Raw genomic sequence first — 19,582 nt, 5'->3', positions numbered from 1 at the left:
GAAGTATTTTTGGAAATTAGGCTTATTAAATTTAGAAATCCTGATGGTTATCTGGATGAGGAAATATCAGAAAACCCCTGAGTTTTGCCAATGTCAAGCTATAGTGTCTTTCAGTTTAATGTATCTGAAACACTGCAGCTAGTCAAGTACTCATTAGCTCCTGAGAATCCGATATACTGGTCTGAAAAACCGGCAGGAATATTTAATCATACTGATACTTCCCTGTTTTACATAAATAGAACATTAATTTGTTAGATAGCATGGTGAGGTTGGTAAACCAAATTCTTAATTGCGTATTTGTTCTAGTATTTTTCGACTGATTAAACCTAATAAAGCCGACTATAATGGGTTTAATTTTGAAATCGTGATGATAAAAGGAATTTCCAACAAAACGACGGCCAATAAAAGCTTTGAAAACCTCAGAGTCAATATTTATTCATACAGGAACTTTAGAATGCAAAACAACTGCAGATCTTTTGAAGAACGCTCCAACGTTTATTGCCACGTTTCTGTATTTTTTAAGTACATCTAAAATTAGTTTTTTTGGAGTGTATATAAGGAATGTCGTATCAGCGATTGTACAAGCAGGTCTCACTGGAGAACAGGAAGACTGCAGCAGAACAACAACAACAAAGGATTCATTGTTCAACAGCTAAAGGTAAACTTCCCTTAGTTGTGATCTGCTTGAAGTCCAGCGTTTCACCACTTTGCTATAAATTTCTATATATTACCTCCTTGTCAGTTATGCTAAAACAGAAGAACATAACTGAGCTGGTGATGTGAGTCTTTGCAGATTACTTTAAATTTTTTTAAATTTCTCACCCCTTTGTTTAGTTACTGAAAATGCAAGCTGGTAATTTTTAAGTGTAGTAGTAAATTAGGAACATGTTAAATATAACAAAAATAATTTAAACTTTTCTTCCTGATTGACTTATATTGACGTCGTACCTTACATCCAAAAAATGAACTGCAAGGATTTTTTAAGGAGATGTATTTTAATATGATTTCTGTAATTAGCAAGGAGAATTCGCTCGGGAATTATGAAGTCATCAAAACGATACCTATTACAAGGCAAAAAGGTTTAATCCTTAATGTTACATCTGTGGACTCATTTTCTTCTCAAAAAAATAAAGGTTGGAAATTGTATACTGAGTTCTGCCGCCATTTTTTTGCGAATGACATTGCGAGGCATCTTAATTTGACTATCTCTAAAGGCGGACTTTCAAACCTTGATGCATAATATGCTTTTAAAATGGGACTTAATATTTTCAGCTTCCCTAAAACAAGATGCTTTCCTGGATTCAGCTACTTGGTGTTTTCTCGCTTGCCCTGGTTGCTGCAATGGCGAACAGAGCTTCCCTTGCAACGGTGAACGACGAATTTAACTTCATGCAGGATGCAGCTGATACAGAAGATTATCTTACTGAAGTCAGTCTGGATGAGAGTCCCGGCTTCAACATTACCATTCCACGCTCGTCCATTTTAGCAGCCAAAAAATTTAGTGTCACCATCCCTTTGCTTCTGAGCGGAAATGGTGTCAACACATTTTACAGGCACTGTTACTGTTTTAGACGATTGGCTTCTGGTGAGTAAATCACTGCTAAAATCTGATGCAGTTTTCCATGTCTACACACTGTTAACGGAAAAACGCCCTGTACTTAAGTAGAAATTTAAAGATCTGTAGGATCCAACTACGTGGCCCTATAACATGATGTTACTTTGGTAATTTTCGGTTGTCTCATACTGGACGTCTTGTACACTTTTTATCTGTTAAAACGTAGCTACGAAAGTTGCTTCCTATGATAAGAAATTATAGGAGATAGCAGTGGCCAACTAAACCAATACGACATACACGTGGCCCAAGATAGGAAGGTTAGATGTTATACCGTAGAATATTCAACGGCTTTCCTGTATTCTGATTGGCTGTATTTTCTATGCATGACTATAAAAGTAATTATTTAGGAAAATATGTAGCTGCATTACTCTTATAACTAGAATAAGAGTAGTTTTTATGTTTACCTCTTTGAATTTGAGCAAACATTATTTTATATCTTAGTTCCAAACGCTCGTAATGGCTTCCGTGGGTGGCGTGTTCTTAACCTGGTTGGCTACGTTGTGTCTGGGCAAACCTTGTATGTGTTCTATCGCTGTGACACACGCACCGTTTAGTCAACTGTGACTTGCCAAGACCGCTCCGACTTATATGAGCCACCAAAGGATAAACCACTTAACAGGTCCTTAATGACAGTGATATCTATGTAAAAAAGCCTTTGATTTGGAGTTTATAAGATATAATTGATTACGTTAAAGTATAACCTTAGATGTGAAAATAATTCATTGGCTTTTGTAAGTTCCTTTTTGTTTAAAGTAAAGCTTAATGTTACTAGATTTTAATAAACGATTGCTTGAATATTCAGTGATCCACTGATTGTTTTGTTATTGTTTTGCTTGCTTCCAGGACCCGGGGGCTGTCTACTGTCTAAGCATGATAATAAAAGTCGTACATGTGAAATTTCGGTGGAAGAGGGGTACTTCAATGTTAAACGGGCAGGGATCCCCCGGGAGAGAAAAATGGCCTTGCCTTGGAACATGTACTTGTAATGAATATCAAGTCGGGCGTCTGATCCCGTAGGGGGTGCTACCTTATATGGGCCGTATAGGTATGCATATGTGCGGCCCCAAATGCTATCGCGTTTTAGCCGTTTTGATCGGAAATGGAGTATCGATTTGGGTCATTTTATTCTCAAATAGGGTATGAATTTTCCACTCTTGTCTTGAATTCGGTATTTTAGAAGAAGCAACTTTTTCATCACTATCGATAATACCATCAACAAAAGCCCTTCACAATGCCTTTAACATCGGTCTGAATTAGAATGGAATAGAATAGAACAAAAATCCTTTATTTTAACACGATAAGTTTTAAAGCTAACAGCTTGCAATTGTGGGGTCGTGTATAAAACAAAAGAAAGACCTAATAACAATGTATTAATAGGTAAAAATTAAAAACTTCTGACCTTATAAGAACCTGATCTATATTAACAATATTTACACGTCAGAAAACGTTCAAATATAAATAAAATTGTCATCACGATGCCGCACAGTTGAGGCGGACACTACTTTGAATTTAAAATCTTTAAAGTAACGTTTTGTTTGAGTTAGGGAACTAATTATAAGAAACGGGATACTCGAAGGTAAGGCCATTTTTCTATTGCAGAGGATCCCCGTCCGTTTCTTTTTCCTTAGCAGTTACTGGTATCTATCCTCATCTTTTATTTAAAACGAGGGAAGAAATCTCACCAGTAAAAATTATAAGTATTACTCAGACCCTGTTGGGAGGCGCGGTGGCCTCTTGCTTAGTGCGCTGGTCTCCGGATAGAGCGGTTCTTGGGCAAGACCCTTTACTCTCAGAGTGCTTCTCTCCACCCAGGTGTATAAATGGTTACCGGCGAATGTGATGCTATAGGGGTAACCCTGCGATGGACTTGCATCCCAACCAGGGGGGAGTAGAAATACTCCTAGTCACTTCATGCTACAGAAACCGGGATAAGCTTCGGCCTGATGGGCCACTTGGATTGTATGTAGACTTTACCTTACCTACCCACACCCTGTGAAAGTAAATGTCGTTGAATTATTTTGACTCACTGACTGTCGTCTAATTTTGATTACTTCATTTCTGTTCAAACTAGAAATAACGTTCTACATTTTTGTGTAGTTTTGCTCGTTGTCTAAAGACAGAGCGGGGGTGTTTAATCTTATTCAAGCCGTTCCAGTTAAGGTATTTTAGGGAAACTGAAAATGCTGCGCCCAGTACTGCGATCGGTATCAAAAATAAATTCTCCTTAAGCAGATTTTTCTTTGTTATCAAAGCTTAAACTATTCAAGTTGTGAAAATCGATATCTATCAGAAGAGGTATCGTATTTAGGTAAGCTTAAATTAGTTAAGCTAGAATGTTATTGAAAGTTGAATATAAACCACTGTTTTTTCCTAAGTCAACACCCAATGGCAGTACATCACTTGCTCAATGAAAAATAAATTAAAACTTTATGCATTAAATTATATAGTTCATGACCTTTTACACGATGTTAGCTTCAAAAACATAGCTGTACACTTTTTATTTCTCTTCAGTCTCAAAACGTTTATTTATAACAATACCCGCATTTGTGACGTTAACTTAGTGACAAGTTTGCTTTAATTTTGTGGAATTACACTAGAGGAAATACAACTTTGGTTCATTTTCTGTTTGTTAAATGATCACTTGAGCAACCAAGGCGTTCAGCAACATCACACAGCTGATGTTTTGCATCCATCTCCTCCTGTTAAGAGCAAGAAAAAATTAATCTGAAAGGCCACATGCACTGCAAAAGTCCAACTCTCTGGCATCATTTTAATTCGTGTGTATGCCCAGTCACGCACCTTTCAATACTTTCTACAGGTAAGTATCCCTGTGTAACTGTTAACTGTTAAAAACAATAAGCACCTTGCATAACAATATATATATATTTTTATATATTTTTATAATATATATTTTCAAAATGACTTTACTCACTAGTAAGCTGTTCTTCCTAAGAAATAAAATTTTACCAAGTGGCCTGTGTATTATAAAAGTTTCACATTCAATTGAAAACAACACCAAAAGGACGAATGCACATATGACACAAGGAAACACTTTTGATGTCATTTCCTTACGAGGGATATCGTTTTCGGGGCAGCAATGATTTGGTTTTGTGCTAGAATGCTTCTATGCCACTAGAAAGTGCGTTTTAATAGGAAACCAAACCGTAATTAGTTCTGGCAATCAAGATTGGCATTTCGTGTGTGGCATTCTATTAAGCAAGAGTTAACCGAACAACGATTACTGAGGAATACGGATGTCATCTGAGTTCAGATAGGCAACTTCAATGCATGATTTTAAAGTGCATTAATGAAGATTGGCGTTTCGTGTGAGGTAGGTTATATAACCGACAACATAATTCACATAAAACTGCTGAAGCGAAGGAGAAGTAATAAAAATATATTACCATTCAGTAAATGTTGCACGATGAACAATGATTACTCAACGATGATCACGTTCCGGAATAAGTATGGTAAAAGTGCTCCGTTCAGTTTCTTTATTGTTTTTCTTTTTTATGGAAAAAAAATTAAATTTTATCTTTCAGATGTTTTTCTTGTTATTATAATTTATTTTTTTCATACCTATTTCCCTTTTTTTTAATTATTGCTTCTCGTTTAACAGCTGCCTCGCTCTTTAACTCGTATTTCTTGGCAGGAAGAAACAGACCGGGTTCCTTTGCGTGAGAAAAATGGCCTTTCTTTCAAGCATTTATACATATTGATTCTCATGTCAAACGTCGGACTCAATTTGAGTTTTGCGATATCATTTTTGGAGAGAATTAAAAACTGCAATACGAAATGTACTAAACAGCTGTTAACAACTTTAACCTCAGAAGTAATCGCTTTTTATTCTTATTTCTAATACAACTATTTACAATGGTTAAAGAACGCAATTATGTTATAAATTAATTTCAATACTGTAAGGAGGAAACAAAAAGGCGCTATGGATTAATATGGATTACATAAACTATAAGTAAAGAACAAAAGTAAAAAAAGAGAATGGCACCTAAGTGTTGTAACTAAATGACAAGTCCACATACATGTTGTTTGAGGTTTGGCTAGCATCAATGTCACACGACCGAAATTTAAATCATGTTTAGATAACAAGCAGATTGCAAATTCACCTTTAAAACGTAATGAGCCATAACGGCGTTCAGGCTTTGTAAATAAATGTCAAAACACATAGCCAGAAATTATTCTGAAATGGACCAAACCCGAGTGAGTAAAGATATATAGGTTAGTTTAAAAACACACACACACACACACACACACACACACACACACACACACACACACACACACAGTTAAAAGAAACCTTCATTGTATCTCCTGAGGAGAAACAACAATAAGAAAAAAGAATGAAGTTATTTATATCCAAACTCAAATTATTTTTTCTTATGGTACTTCATTTTCGCTCTACCATTCTTGAGGAATAGTTCTTCAGTTTCATGTTCAATGATGCTCCTTACAGAGAATGCCAATCTTTATTATTTGCTTAGAAATAACTGGGTTTTAGTGGTCTATTTAAACACAACGTTTTAGAATCCGTTCTTAAAGCATTCTCTAGCAAAGCCAAAACCATTGGTGAAGATCAGCCGAGAGAGTCTCCCATAAGAAAATGGCAACCAAAGTGTTTCCTTGCTTTATTTTTGTATTTGTTCTTCTGACGTTATCTTCACTTGGATGTGATGCCTTTGGAAATGGTGCCTTATCTGGGAAAAGATCGTTCCAGGAGAAAAGAGCAAGTAGGATAAATGTAAGGGCAAGTGGTCTTCCCATTAATTTCCTTGTACATATTTGTGTTAAAATTTTCCTGGACATTGCTAGGAATGATTGCAAAAATTGAAGAGTTTTTCAAGTGTGCTTGCAATTGCTAAGATACCTTTCCTAAGTTAATAATGTAAAGGATGTCCAGTCCCTTTTTGTTTACAGATGCATTGTATTTTTGTTCTTTTCATTAGCAGGAGGTGCATAGTTTTGCTGTGAGACATCAGCTTTGTGATGCAGCCGAACGTTTGGGTTGCTGAATGACGATTTAACGAACACGAAAAAAGAATTAAAATAAATGCGTATTTCCTCGAATTAATGTCATAAAACTAAATATAACTTAAGTAATGAAAAGTGAAAGTAGAATAAAAATGGCTAAGAAGAAATATGTAACTTGACCAAGTAACTGGAATATCAAGCTCAGCTGCTCACTGTGTGGAATAAAAAGAGCACATGAAGCAGTTTGTGGAGTGTTGTCTTAGTTTCGCTAGGTTTTTTTCACTCTCGAATAGTCTTGCTCCTTTAGTATATAGCGAAAGCTGTTACCTTGCACCCATCCTGTTCAAATATGAATCTCATAATCTTAAAGGGGCTTAGGTATTTTGAGTTATTTTGGCCAGATAAAAATTATCTTTAAATGGTAGGAAACCTGAAAATAACAGTTTAATAAGATAGAAAAACACCAAAGGGATAATGATAAACCATAAAGGAACAAGGATGGCTAAGGATGGAGAAGATTAAACGGATTACAAACGACGATTTTGAAAAATTGAGGCTAAACTTTTCAATATGCGCAAACCGTCACTGAGAGCTCCTTTAATGAGAACGTCTGTTCATTTTTTATCAAAAATTGCAACCTCTTGCAGCTGGAAGTTACCACAGGAAAGCTGTCAATTACTATAAAATTGTCTTAATTGCTATTATTGCTTAAACTACTTTAAATTTCTAAGAAAAAACTTTCATAAATACCTATTTTAACAGAAATACAGTGCAGTGCCTAGTGTAGCACTAAAATGAACTTTCATACGAATTTTTTTCACTCTAATCTGTTAAATAACGAAAGCAACAATTCTGGATAAAATTATTCACGATCAGTTTAAAGATTTTATACAAAACAATAAAAAATGTTGTTCAAATTGACGACAGCTCGGATTATTACAAAAAGACAAAGCGTTTAATTAATACTTGCGAAAGTGTGTTTTATCTTACGAAAGAACAAACGATCCCTCTTGGATAGCGACGTAGCTAGGTCATACCCAATATGCCCATTCTTTTCGCCTATTTTTTCCCATTCGCTGTTCTTCGCGATGCTCCTCTAACAAAACGAACGCCTGGAATCGAATCGGCACGAAGTGAAGTATGCCGAAGTATGAAGTGTGTCGCACAGGCTGACACACAATGCGTTGTAATTAAAAACAATTTTTTGTGTGTGTATATCAATGAAAAGATGACTCTGTATTGGTATTTCTTAAATTGGAACCACCGACTGAACGTGCCTTAGCCTTCAAATTTGATCAGTCAAGAGCTGCTTTCACAGGTGCACACAGGCTGGAAATGTCTGGGTTATTTTAAGACTTGTTTCATATCTGTTGTTCTTCTTTGCAGGGAGACTAAGACACGTGATTATGTCACAAAAACCCAGCTGTACATTAGACACTGAGCTGAACACAAATCATGATTTTTGATCAAAGAGCTTCTTCTTTTTCACCATCGGGTTATAAATTTCTTAGTGAACATGGAGTCAATTCAAGACAATCATTATAGACGTCATTCTCGGAGACCCAGGGGCAGTTATTGGGAGCGGGGAAAAGTCTAAACGGGTGCGAAAAAAGTTCGGGCGAGGACCCTTTTAACTAACTGCCCCAGAGTCTCCGAGAATGACGTCTACCGTGATTGTCTTGAATTAACTCCATGTCTACTAAGAAATTTAGCTAAATTTATAACCCGATGGTGAAAAAGTATTCAAGGTACACAAACCCTATTAAGCGGCCACCTCCCATTTCCCCGAGGGTAGCCCACTGTATTATATGTAGACCAAAAATAATTGCACAGTGCGAAAAGACCTAGGTACGAGTTTAGCGTTACAGTATTTACGCAGGGCGTGTAGGTAGCGGTTGTCTAGTAAAAGATGACAACACGGGCAATGGTTAACTATTCATTCTTTTCACTGCTTAATTTAATCTCTTCCTACTCAACAAGATTGTGTGCTCCCTGTGGTTCCAAGCCTTTCGGACCCTTACGTATTAGGATAGAAATTGTCCTACCCCTAGCCCCTAAAATGGGATGACAGCATTGCGTGACGAACAAACAACGAACCGCTGCAAGCAAGGATTCAAGCAGCAATAGATCAAACGGTGATCAAACGTAATATTTTGGTGGAGTGCAAAACAAACAACTATCGAAAGAGGGTCATAGATTCATGGTATTCGACCATTAAATAAGTTGACAGTTGGCGATGTACATCGGACGTTGTGTAAACAAAAGCAAACTTCTGCTTTATGTGCGACAAATGGTGACGGAAACACGTCAAATCGGGTTTTGGACCTGCCTTTTACAGCAAATAAGGTTAGAACATTTCGAAATTATCAGCTCTGTGTCTATTTCAACTTAATATAGCTCAAGACATGTGGCGCGTGCTAAAATATATGTCTAACCCGTAAATTGAAATTTGACGACGGATGGTCAAATATCTGCATGTTTAACGTACTTTGAAAAGTTCTCGCGTCGCTCACAATCATTTGCCCAAAGAAATTTTTACAGGAATCTGTAGACCATCCTTCTGCGATTCAACCACCAGAAGCTTAATCCATTTGAAGGTTTCGCACATGGTGAAAATCAATTATTTTTACGAAGTACTTTTAAGTGAATGAAATACATGTCTTCGAAATTTAATTATTTTGCACCCAACAAAAACCGCAACATTCCCTAAAATCAACCCAGTACACAATTAAACATTGCACAAAAATATTTGAGTGTTTTAAAGACGGAAGAATGATGTGATTTTGCATGCGAGGCTCTCAAACTTGTTTAATAAAATGGTGCGTCAAATGACGATTTTAACGGAATTTGGTAATTTGCATATTTCTTTGAAATAAAAGCATATTTGGCCAAAAAAACTATTCAGTACTTTTTGTCATGCCCTAGCCTATCTACCGTAAAAATATGAGCGAAATCGAATTTTCGACCCTTGCCGAGTAATTTTCCATATTTATGGACATGGACTCTTAATTGTGGCTTCCACAAACCAGCGCGAAGAGAACAGTGGCCTCGTATGAAAGTGTATTTTGAAGGATTATATGATTCTAAGTATTTTGAAGCATTATATACGTGTAACAGGAAATAGTCACTACTGCGTCGCACTGCAAGATTAGTGAAGTTATGAAAAATGAAAAGCAGCTTTGTCGCAACCTTTTGCTTCAAATTGCCACACTGCCAATGGTTTAAGCACTAACTTTTGCTAAACGTACCCTGCTTGAAAAAGAGTGTCCCCAATTAGTTTTCTTTTAAAGCTTAATACCCTTTGACACTCAAATAAAGTCTTTCATTCATTCGTTCGTTCGTTCATTCATTCATTCATTCATTCATTCATTCATTCATTCATTCGTTCGTTCGTTCGTTCATTGATTCATTGATTCATTCGTTCGTTCGTTCACTCGTTCGTTCATTCATTCGTTCGTTCGTTCGTTCATTTATTCGTTCATTCATCGAGAGCCGAATGTAATACACTATAAAGGAATTACGTTGTTGTGTTTGTATACCGCGTACAATCGACAACGAACTGAGTGTTACTGAAGAGGCAGAGGGCCGACTTCAGACACAACTTAAAGCGAGATTCAATTAGTCCTGACTAGCAAATTTATTTGACTTTCCATAGGAGGAAGGTAAATTCCTAAAGATAAACATAAGACGAATTAATACAAATTACTAACCGAAGACGGCAGAAAACTAAGAGGAAAATACAAAACAGACGATAAACTGAACGGCTTACCAAAATGCTGGCAACGGGGTTCTGAGAACCAAGAAGTTAGAAGTGTACCGGACGATAAACTAGCACTAAATGAACATGAAGGGATAACACAAATATATACGCAACGAAATTTACATACGATGCGAGAAAAAAAAGCATGCAGAATGTGAAAAAATACATTAACATAAGGAACAAAAAAGGACACAAAGAAAACACGAAATATAGGCAACACGAAATAGCCGCAACAGTTACTGTCTTGTAAATCTTATTAAAAAAACTACGGACTTTTACGTTCAAAAGAAGTTACTTAATAAGACTTGCAGCCGAAACATATGTTCTCTTTTCTCAGTTATTGGGATGTTTGATATTCATGATCATGTGAGGTTGATGTTAATTTTACACAAAATCCCAGATTTATCACTCAATTAGACGGCCCCCATACCTGAACCTTCCTTTTCATCTCACTTCTGTCGCACAACACAAATCATGTAAATCATTTTAATTGAGGAAAAATTGATGTTGGCTGTTTATGGCATGAAATTAAAATATACCCCTGGAAAAAAAGAGGAAACACATTCGGGTGCGTTGTTTCCTTAATTGTTAGACCTCATGTTTGTCGGCGTATTCATTTGGGGAAGATAAGTGCCCACAATCAATTTAAAAAAGCAAATGATTGGCTTAAACTACAGTACACATGTTGACGAGAAGGGCTACCTATCAAACAAATTAAGTTATTCAACTTTTAAGACAAATTTTCCATCTTCATTGAAAGAACCTCGGTCTAATTAATATCTAGATATAAATATTCGGTATCTGATTTAGAAGGAAGCCACGACAAAACGCGATTTCTCAAAAAAACAAAAAAAACAAAGAAAAAACAAAAACAAAAACAAACAAACAAACAAAAAAAAAAACAGAAAGAAGGATACGAGGAATTTGCATCAAGTCCCGCTTTAAAAATAAATAAAAAACCATCTGTTATCAAAGGTGTCGTTTAATGCGGGCTGGGTACTATCGAAAAACGAGAGCTTTCATTTAGGAATCGACTAGTGTGTCGCAACCTCTGAACTCTGAAACTCTGAAAGCCTCAGTCTGTTGTTACCTCCACGAAAACGTTTTCAGCTGATGAGTTCAATTTAAAGCTGCGTGGCTTTCTCTGTCATATAGCATACCAGATACTTTGTTTAATGTGGGTTGGCTGCTGTCGAAATATAAAACGAGAGGATCTATTTGAGATGAAGCCGCAGACGTATCTTCGAATCAATCTTAAAAAAAGCACGCGCTTTTAATCATTTCAACGTCTTTCTGTATAATTAATCATGAAAACACTGCAACACAGAAACCATATCGATCGCACGAGATAAAAACGCTTTTAAATGTGTTCGAAAAATAAATGTAAATTGTTTTTATCATGGAAAAAATCATTATCGCCAGATGTTAACCGAACCAGCAACTAGCAAATTAAAATAAAGCACTTTTCTCGCTTCAATATCTTTTTTCGAACTACGTGACCGTTTGCTACTTTTTCTTTACTCTTAATATTCAAAGATACGACTTACATATATTGTACAGGATCACTTAAATTAGGCGATGTTTTACGGACCCTGAATAGGTGAATTGTTCCACTAAAATGCACTTGAAATCTCTTATTAATCTCTTAAAATCAATGTCATTGGATCAAGCAGACAAGAAAAGCCGATTCTTCGGTGAAACTATACTTTAGAAGTGCTCTTGAATCAAGACACGCTGAAATAGTTCTCTCTAACAACTGGTCGTCTTCTCTCCGGCAATCAAATCGTACAGTACTCCTGCATCGAGGTTCAAAGTTTGTTGGAGATCGAAAGACTCAGTTTGACTTGATATTGGCAAAGAGGTGTTGATGATAAGCTGTTGCTGTATCCTTTAGAAAGTGTATGTGAATTCAGCCAGTCTGCAATATTTGATGTTCGGTTTTAAAGTTTGGTTGAATGCGGCGTACTTTGACTGCTTCGGAGACTGTGAATCGATGTCATTTTTGTTTCCTTTAGCTGGTTATCTTTCAAGTCGAATTTCATGCGACTAAAACGACCAAAGAAAAGCACATGTTTAAGACTGTTACGATAGTTTCGGTTAAAAACAAAACAAATACATGGGTTTATAGCGCTCCAGGAATGCATCATAAAGGTGGCACTGAATGGGATCGCGTTGCCGTTGCGGAATACACAAATTGGTGGCACTTCCCAATTCCATAGGAAAACTCGAGTAAATACGAATACAAGCTGTGGAACCATACAGAAAATAAAGGCCATCATTATCGCAGCTGACAGTCGAATAACTTTTCTGAACTGTCGGTCTCGATGGTGTTGGTGGCAAGACAGTTGCTGTTTACGTTGCTTGAACTTCTTCTTCAGAGTCAACGCTATGGAGCTATATGCAAGAGCTAAGAGGCAAATGGGTACAATGATAAAAGCGATGAATGTAGCTGTGATATATCTCCTGTTTGTCTCTTCGTGGTCAAATGCCGGTGCCCAAGATGAAATGCAATAACTCTCATTTTGTAAGGTGGTCAGCCGGAAAGTGTAGAAATAAGGCGCATGAACTGCAACGGCAATGATCCATGTGCACAGAATGCTCGTCAAACGCACCTTTGATGAGATGAGTTTTGCACTGAGAGGGAAGACGACAGCGATAAACCTGTCCACTGACATTATCAGGAGGCTTTGGATGGAAACAGCAAGAGAAACATCGGGAAGAAAGTAGCAAAGTTTGCACAAAGTGTTTCCCAGTATCTGCGGACTGTCGACTTTCCAAGAATAAGACCCTGAAATGATCGGCACTATTTTGATGGGCATGATGGTCAACGGAGCGAAAAGGTCGGACATGGCCATGTTGAAAACAATGTAATTAATCGACTTTCTCAACTGCTTGTTCTTGTAAATAACCAAGACGAGAAAGATATTACCAACGAATGAAACAAGAAGAATGGCAAAATAAGCCAGGGTTTTCACTGCCACTTCCGTTGTGGAGTCCGCTTTAGGGCAATCGCGGTCGGTAACGTTTCGAGCATCTTGCTTTGCCAGAGAACTGTTTATGGATGGCCAACTAACGTTGGTGTTCTCAAACATGTTTCTGTTTGATCTTCTGTACACGGTCAAGTATTTTTTTGCAATCGTCTGGGTTGACTGCTGTTAACATACAAAGAATCGCGAGCTCGTTTCTTTAAATTCTGTGCCTGAGAAAGTGGTCACTCATTTATAAAGTCCATTTTAGTGACGCATGTTGAAATAAAGATATGCTGATAGGCGTGTGGGAAAGTGACAGAGTCAATAAATAATGGAGTAATTTTCATTGAAAGCCTTTCCAAACAACGTCACTGACAGTTTGTCCCAAACTTGGCATCATACATGAAAATATGATCTTTTATATACATTATTATAAACTGACGTGCAATGCAGGTGTACGTACGTGCTGTTCAGTTCTAGGCGATAATTAACGCCGAGCCTGTGTACATCCATTTAACTGATAGTAAAGACTTTTATTTTCAGAAATAAATCTGTTATTCATGCCCCCTTCAGAATGCAAGGAATTTGAAACATATAACTTCTACGTTAATATAAGAGCGCCTCGCCAATCTTTGATATTTATTTTTCCAAAGTTTTAATACTAACCTTTACGGAAAACAATAAATGAATATTAACATATTGCAGCTATCTTTTTGACTGGCGGCTCTCATTTTTTAGGGCTAAAGTTTGATTTTCCAGGTGATTAATTATTACGATATTTGGTCAGATACTTTTGTGGTCTATAATGCGTAATACTGAGAGCTTGTACATTTATTCTACTTTTCCACCAAGCTCTCACCTAAACACTGTCCTAGTACTGCAGGAGAACACGATACAGTCCAAGGAATTGTGAATTAACGGTCACATACTTGAAAGTTTTGCAAGTAATATTTCAGTCTAGGCCCATTAAAATGCTGGATTGAAGGATTTCGGAAAGACAAGGAAAAAATATTGCGTGAATAATTGGTCCAAGGAAACACACTTTCGCCTAACTTCCGTCTCTGAATGAAAAGTGTTTGTTCCTGTGCCTGGTTTAATGGATGTATCTGTCACTGAGGTTGTGGCACAGATAATCCTTCCGAATATTTGCTCTTTTTGAATAGTTCAGACGCAAGCTAGAAAAAATGCTTCGATGCTCTGTCAGAACTCGGGATACCTCCAAATCGACCATTTTACAAGTTTTCAGATTTCTTTAATTGCTCATAAAACACAAAAGGCATACGTTTATATCTTTTTCAAAAAATGTTCAAGAAAAAAAGCTTACTCCTAGCTAGTGAGATAAATGGATTTCTGAAATAAATTATTTTTAATTAATCGAGAGATTTCGACATTCTGTGAGCATCAATTCATTAATCCTGAAAAGCGCTTATAATTCGAAACATGTATCTAGCCTTGCTATTCAAAACTTACTTTCATTTAAATTTCAAAGGTATAAAACAAAAGCGCTTAGGGTTTCCTCAGTTTCTAGTCATAATCTATGTTCTGAATTGCTAAGTTTTCAAATAATATTTACTTAGCTAGATATTTGTTAAAATATCTACGGAAGTCGGAGCACCTAGGGACAAAACAGTCCCCACCTCTTTGGAGGTGCCTGATCGTGGTGTGGTGGTGTACTTAGGTCGAAAGTTGGGTGGAAACACTCCAGTGACTCCAGAGACTAATAGATGCACGTGAAGCTACCCAGGTTAACGACCCGCCGAGTGGATAAAAGCGGTTACACAAACTAACATTACAGCTACACCTTCTCCTGATTGTCCCACAGGATTGGAAGGGCAAGTAACGTTTACCCATCACAATAACGACACAGAGGGGACGGGGCGGGCGGGGTGGGGTGGGGGGGGCAAACCACGACGCCCTCAAGGCGGAAGCTATTGTCTCCCAAGCACTGTAACCGAATCGGGACATAGATTGCACAAACTCCTCAAGGAAATGAGGAGGCTGGAACTTGCTATCCTGGGCGTTAGCGAAATAAGATGGACAGGGTCCAACCAATGAGGCTGAGGAGGAAGTGAAGTAAGACTTTTACCACCAGTCTCGAACTGCCTTCAATAAAATGCGAATGTGGGCTCAGACAATAGTAATCAAGGAAATGAGGAGGCTGGAACTTGCTATCTGGGCGTTAGCGAAATAAGATGGACAGGGGCCCGGAGGGTCGACTTGACAACTGAAGATAGGTATTCTATTCTGGCCTGGCAGGTAATGATGCGCCACACGAAAAAAGTGTGCATTAATTTTGTCAAAGGAGGCCGGACAGAGATTAAAGGAGTGGGAACCGATCTCTGAGTGAATTATCTCTGCTAGGTTTGAGTCTAAGTGCCAGAACAACTCAATCACCCAAGTCTACGCACCAACCAATGAGGCTGAGGAGGAAGTGAAGTAAGACTTTTACCACCAGCCTCGAACTGCCTTCAATAAAATGCGAATGTGGGCTCAGACAATAGTAATCGATAAGCGTCTCTGGCGAGTCATTGTGAAGGAGTGATCAGTTAGGATAGCCAAATGTTCTGTGACTTCTGTGCATTGAGGGAACACTCCTCCCACACAAGAAATTAACAAGCTTACATGGAGATCCCCTGTTGGGACCTCTGAGAACCAGATTGAGCATGTGGCTATAAGCAGAACATGGAAGATCTGGCTACAGGACACAAGGGTGAAATGCAGTGTGGGTGTAGAATCGGATCACCATCTTGTTGGGGCTGATGAAGCTTTTGGCCTTGAAGAAGACCAGGTCAACACGACGAAAATACTGCACGTACAGACTCAGAGGCCAAAGTGCGAGGGAGGAGTTCGTAATTGCACTAGCCAATAGGTATGATGCCCTCCACAATGGATCGGATGATGATGATGATGAAGAAGAAGAAGAAGAAGAAGAAGAAGAAGAAGAAGAAGAAGAAGAAGAAGAAGTAGAGCAACAGCCTTCACTTGGCAGCCTTATCAACACCACTGGCGGCACTGAGGAAGATGTTGAGGCCAGGTGCAGGAAGGCACCAACTGCTCTCTCCATTTTAAGACCGATATGGAGATCAAAGTTCATTTTTCTGTGGAGGAAGATAAAGATCTTCAATTCCAACGCAAAATCGGTTCTGCTTTATCATGGATCTGAGACCTGGAAACTAACAAAGAAGATTGTCAGCCAACTTCAGACCTTCATCAACGGTAGGCTCCGTCGCATCGTAGGGGTGTGGTGGCCAGGGAAGTTCTCGAAGGAGGAGTTGTGGCAGCGCAGAGAGGATTGAAGTTACCATGCGGAGGCGGAAATAGAGATGGGTGGGTCACGCTCTGAGAAAACCTGTCACGAACATCACTCGCCTGTCCAGGCAGACCAAAAGAAGTCGTGGACGGAGTCCATACCGCTGGAGCATGAGGACTTGGGGATGTCATGCAATCAAGAGAAACGGACTGCACAAAACCGATCCGATGGAAAGCTACAGTGGGGGTCCTATGCTCCGGTGGGAGCGAAGAAGACTAAGTCAAGTAATTACGTCTTACCGCAAAGCAGCTAAAAGCTTGGCGAGAAGGAAAGAAGACTTGGGATAGCTATAACGTTAAAACTAACAGGCCGCTTAGGATGTAAACCCCCGAGTTATTTAATGTATATGTGTTATTTCCATCACATGCCTCTTCATGCTAAAACTGGTTGGTAAGAGTTGAAAATGTCAACTATGACCACTTCAAAACGAATGGACAACGTTAATTTAACTTTCGATTATCTTATTTTATTTTAAGTCTTTATGGTTGGTTTGTACCTAAACCTTATTCATAGACAGTTAATGGGAAAGGTAATGAATAACAGCATGCTATTCGAGGTTTCCTGAGCACGGAAATAAATGAATATAGTAAAATATTTAGTTGTTTGTTTAGATATGGCCCTTTCTAAAGAAAACGTTTATGTCAAAAACGAGATGGAAATATATAAAAGAGTGTAGTTTTCTAATCAATTGTTCAACTCCGTCTTGTCCTAAAAGACTTGGTTCGGTAAAAAGACACTACTGATATAGTTGTTAAGCATATTTTTCGAAAGGCAATCACTAAGACATTGACAGAATTTTCCTGAGACTATTGCGATAGATCTTCATACATATCAGACTGATGCAAGGATTTACGGCACTCCACGAATGCATCATAAACATTGCTATAAATGGTATTACCGTGCGAAGTGTGCAAATCGGTGGTTCTCCCCAATTCCACAGAAAAATTCGAGCAAACAATAGACAAAGCTGTGGAATCATACAAACAACAAAACAAAGTATTAAAGTCATAGACATTCGTACAATTTTTCTCAGCTGTTGTTCTCTATAGCGTTGGCGATAAGAAAGCTGTTGCTTAGTTTGCTTGTTTTTCTTTTTTAAAACCCATGCAATAGTACTATAAACGATGGCAAAGACACAGATGGGCACCAGGATAAAAGTAATGAAAGTTGCCGTTACAAATCTTTTGTTTGTTTCCACATGATCAGGGCCCCAAGATGATTTACAATATGCTTTCTTGTCGTATGGGCGCATTCTCAGTCTAAAAGTGTACAAATAAGGTGCATGGACTGCAATTGCGACGATCCATGTGAACAGAATGCTGATTACGCGCGCTTTTAATGACTCGAGTTTGGTATACAGTGGAAAGATGGTAGCGACGAACCTGTCCATTGATATCAGCAGGAGACTTTCGATGGAAACAACAAGAGAAACATCGGGAAGGAAGTAAGAAAGTTTGCACAAAATGTTTCCCAGCATCCACGGACGGTCTACCTTCCAAGAATCAGAACCTGAAATGATGTGAACGATTTGAATAGGCATGATGGTCAATGGGTTGAACAGGTCGGAGACGGCCATGTTGAAGACAAAGAAGCTGATCGACTTTCTTAACTGCTTGTTCTTATAAGTAATAAATAAAACCAGAAGATTTCCAACTAAAGAAACGATAAGGATGATGAAATAGGCCACTGCTTTGCAAACCACTTCAACAATTTTTGACTCGCTCCCAAGACAGTTTTTATCGAAGTAGTTGTCAACGTATTCCGTTGTGTTAAAATTATTTGTGAAGGGCAACGCAACACTGGAATTTTTATACATTTTTATCTATATCGATGTCAATGAAAGAACTTCTTGTTTGGTTTGCGTTGGTAACTTTATCAAGACTGAACGAAAAAGTAGATGATCGGCGTCGGCAGTAGATAAATATTACACATATGACACTGCATCACCTGCTTTTGACGTCTTCAGAAATGCAATGCTTTCAATGAAAAATTAATCAACATTTAACAAGCAAGGAGACATGAGAGCTTTTTCAAAAAGACAACATGTTTACTTCTTTTCAAATCATCCTGACGTCCCTTCCAGTTGGTGTGCGTTTCCTTTAGTTATTGCCGGATTGATATACGCATATTTTTCACCTTTTTAGTTTCCGTTTTATTGTTCTTGTTCGGATTCTGTATTAATTATTTTCTTCTCAGATTTTTAATTAGCGTATGTTAATTAGAAATTCATCATGCGAAAAGCTGTTAAACTCTTGTCTTCAATGAGATGGGAATTTACCACTTCGCAAAACCATTGTCCAAGTAAAACAAAGTTATAAACTTAGCTGACATTATTGATCGCTGTCACGGGAGCATGGCTATAATTCTACAAACCAGGCTTTTATGACAATTAGCTTGGCGATTTCTGGACTATTCCAAGCTTTTGATGGCGCCATGGGAACTTTGTTCAGTGAACTCCAATTTATTTCGGAAGACAAATTTAAATAAGAATAAGACGTCTTATTCAGTCACTTACTCACTCAGGCATATCCCCATTAAGCAGGGACATCTAATAGTCAGTGTGGCGGTCCCTTTGTAATTCAAGCCTGCTGGGCCTGTAGTCTGATATACATAGTATACATACGATACGAAATCCTCTGGAGACTACTGGTTTGAAGTTATAGTCTTTAACAGGCTCTAGTTAACAGAAATTAAAACACAAGCAATGCAAAAAAAAAAAAAAAAAAGAAAAAAAATTGTCTAGTTTTTTATTAGCTCTTTATTTAATAGTTTTTGAAAGACTTCAAACACCTTGACATTTAAATTTTTTTTCCACCATTTTTTTTCACCTGCTCACAAACACGGTGTCTAACAAAATCGAGCAATGTGCAATTTATTACGTTTTGCTGGTGGCTGGATATCCTTTCTTTTTAAGGCAGATTCCTTTTTTCAAAATAAAAATTCTA

At 37.8% G+C, this 19,582-nt stretch overlaps 3 protein-coding genes across 3 annotated transcripts; 1 reads left to right on the top strand and 2 right to left on the bottom strand.

Annotated features, from left to right (window-relative positions):
- Nucleotides 1-564: 564 nt before the first annotated feature.
- Nucleotides 565-3,149, top strand: LOC145498776 (uncharacterized). Its single transcript, XM_081478704.1, has 3 exons — nt 565-658; nt 1,273-1,585; nt 2,057-3,149. The coding sequence occupies exons 2-3, from the start codon at nt 1,288-1,290 to the stop codon at nt 2,167-2,169; spliced, it is 411 nt and encodes a 136-aa protein (XP_081334830.1). The 5' UTR covers nt 565-658; nt 1,273-1,287; the 3' UTR covers nt 2,170-3,149.
- Nucleotides 3,150-11,247: 8,098 nt separating this feature from the next.
- On the bottom strand, nt 11,248-13,563 carry LOC145498773 (neuropeptide FF receptor 2-like). The gene has a single exon (XM_081478701.1). The coding sequence runs from the start codon at nt 13,448-13,450 to the stop codon at nt 12,299-12,301; it is 1,152 nt and encodes a 383-aa protein (XP_081334827.1). The 5' UTR covers nt 13,451-13,563; the 3' UTR covers nt 11,248-12,298.
- A 3,830-nt stretch (nt 13,564-17,393) lies between these two features.
- Nucleotides 17,394-18,671, bottom strand: LOC145496930 (neuropeptide FF receptor 2-like). The gene has a single exon (XM_081476698.1). The coding sequence runs from the start codon at nt 18,451-18,453 to the stop codon at nt 17,416-17,418; it is 1,038 nt and encodes a 345-aa protein (XP_081332824.1). The 5' UTR covers nt 18,454-18,671; the 3' UTR covers nt 17,394-17,415.
- Between the last annotated feature and the right edge of the window lie 911 nt (nt 18,672-19,582).

This window comes from Orbicella franksi, chromosome 9, assembly GCF_964199315.1.
Source record: "Orbicella franksi chromosome 9, jaOrbFran1.1, whole genome shotgun sequence".
NCBI lineage: Eukaryota > Metazoa > Cnidaria > Anthozoa > Scleractinia > Merulinidae > Orbicella > Orbicella franksi.
The sequence above is the reverse complement of the archived record's forward strand: the minus strand, read 5'-3'. Positions and strand labels throughout refer to the sequence as shown.

Bases quoted from the DNA above. Each gene is read 5' to 3' on its own strand.
- LOC145496930 (XM_081476698.1), bottom strand. From the start codon at position 18,453: ATGTATAAAAATTCCAGTGTTGCGTTGCCCTTCACAAATAATTTTAAC.
- LOC145498773 (XM_081478701.1), bottom strand. From the start codon at position 13,450: ATGTTTGAGAACACCAACGTTAGTTGGCCATCCATAAACAGTTCTCTG.
- LOC145498776 (XM_081478704.1), top strand. From the start codon at position 1,288: ATGCTTTCCTGGATTCAGCTACTTGGTGTTTTCTCGCTTGCCCTGGTT. The intron at 1,586-2,056 runs GTGAGTAAATCA...TTTATATCTTAG, and splicing joins TTTTAGACGATTGGCTTCTG to TTCCAAACGCTCGTAATGGC.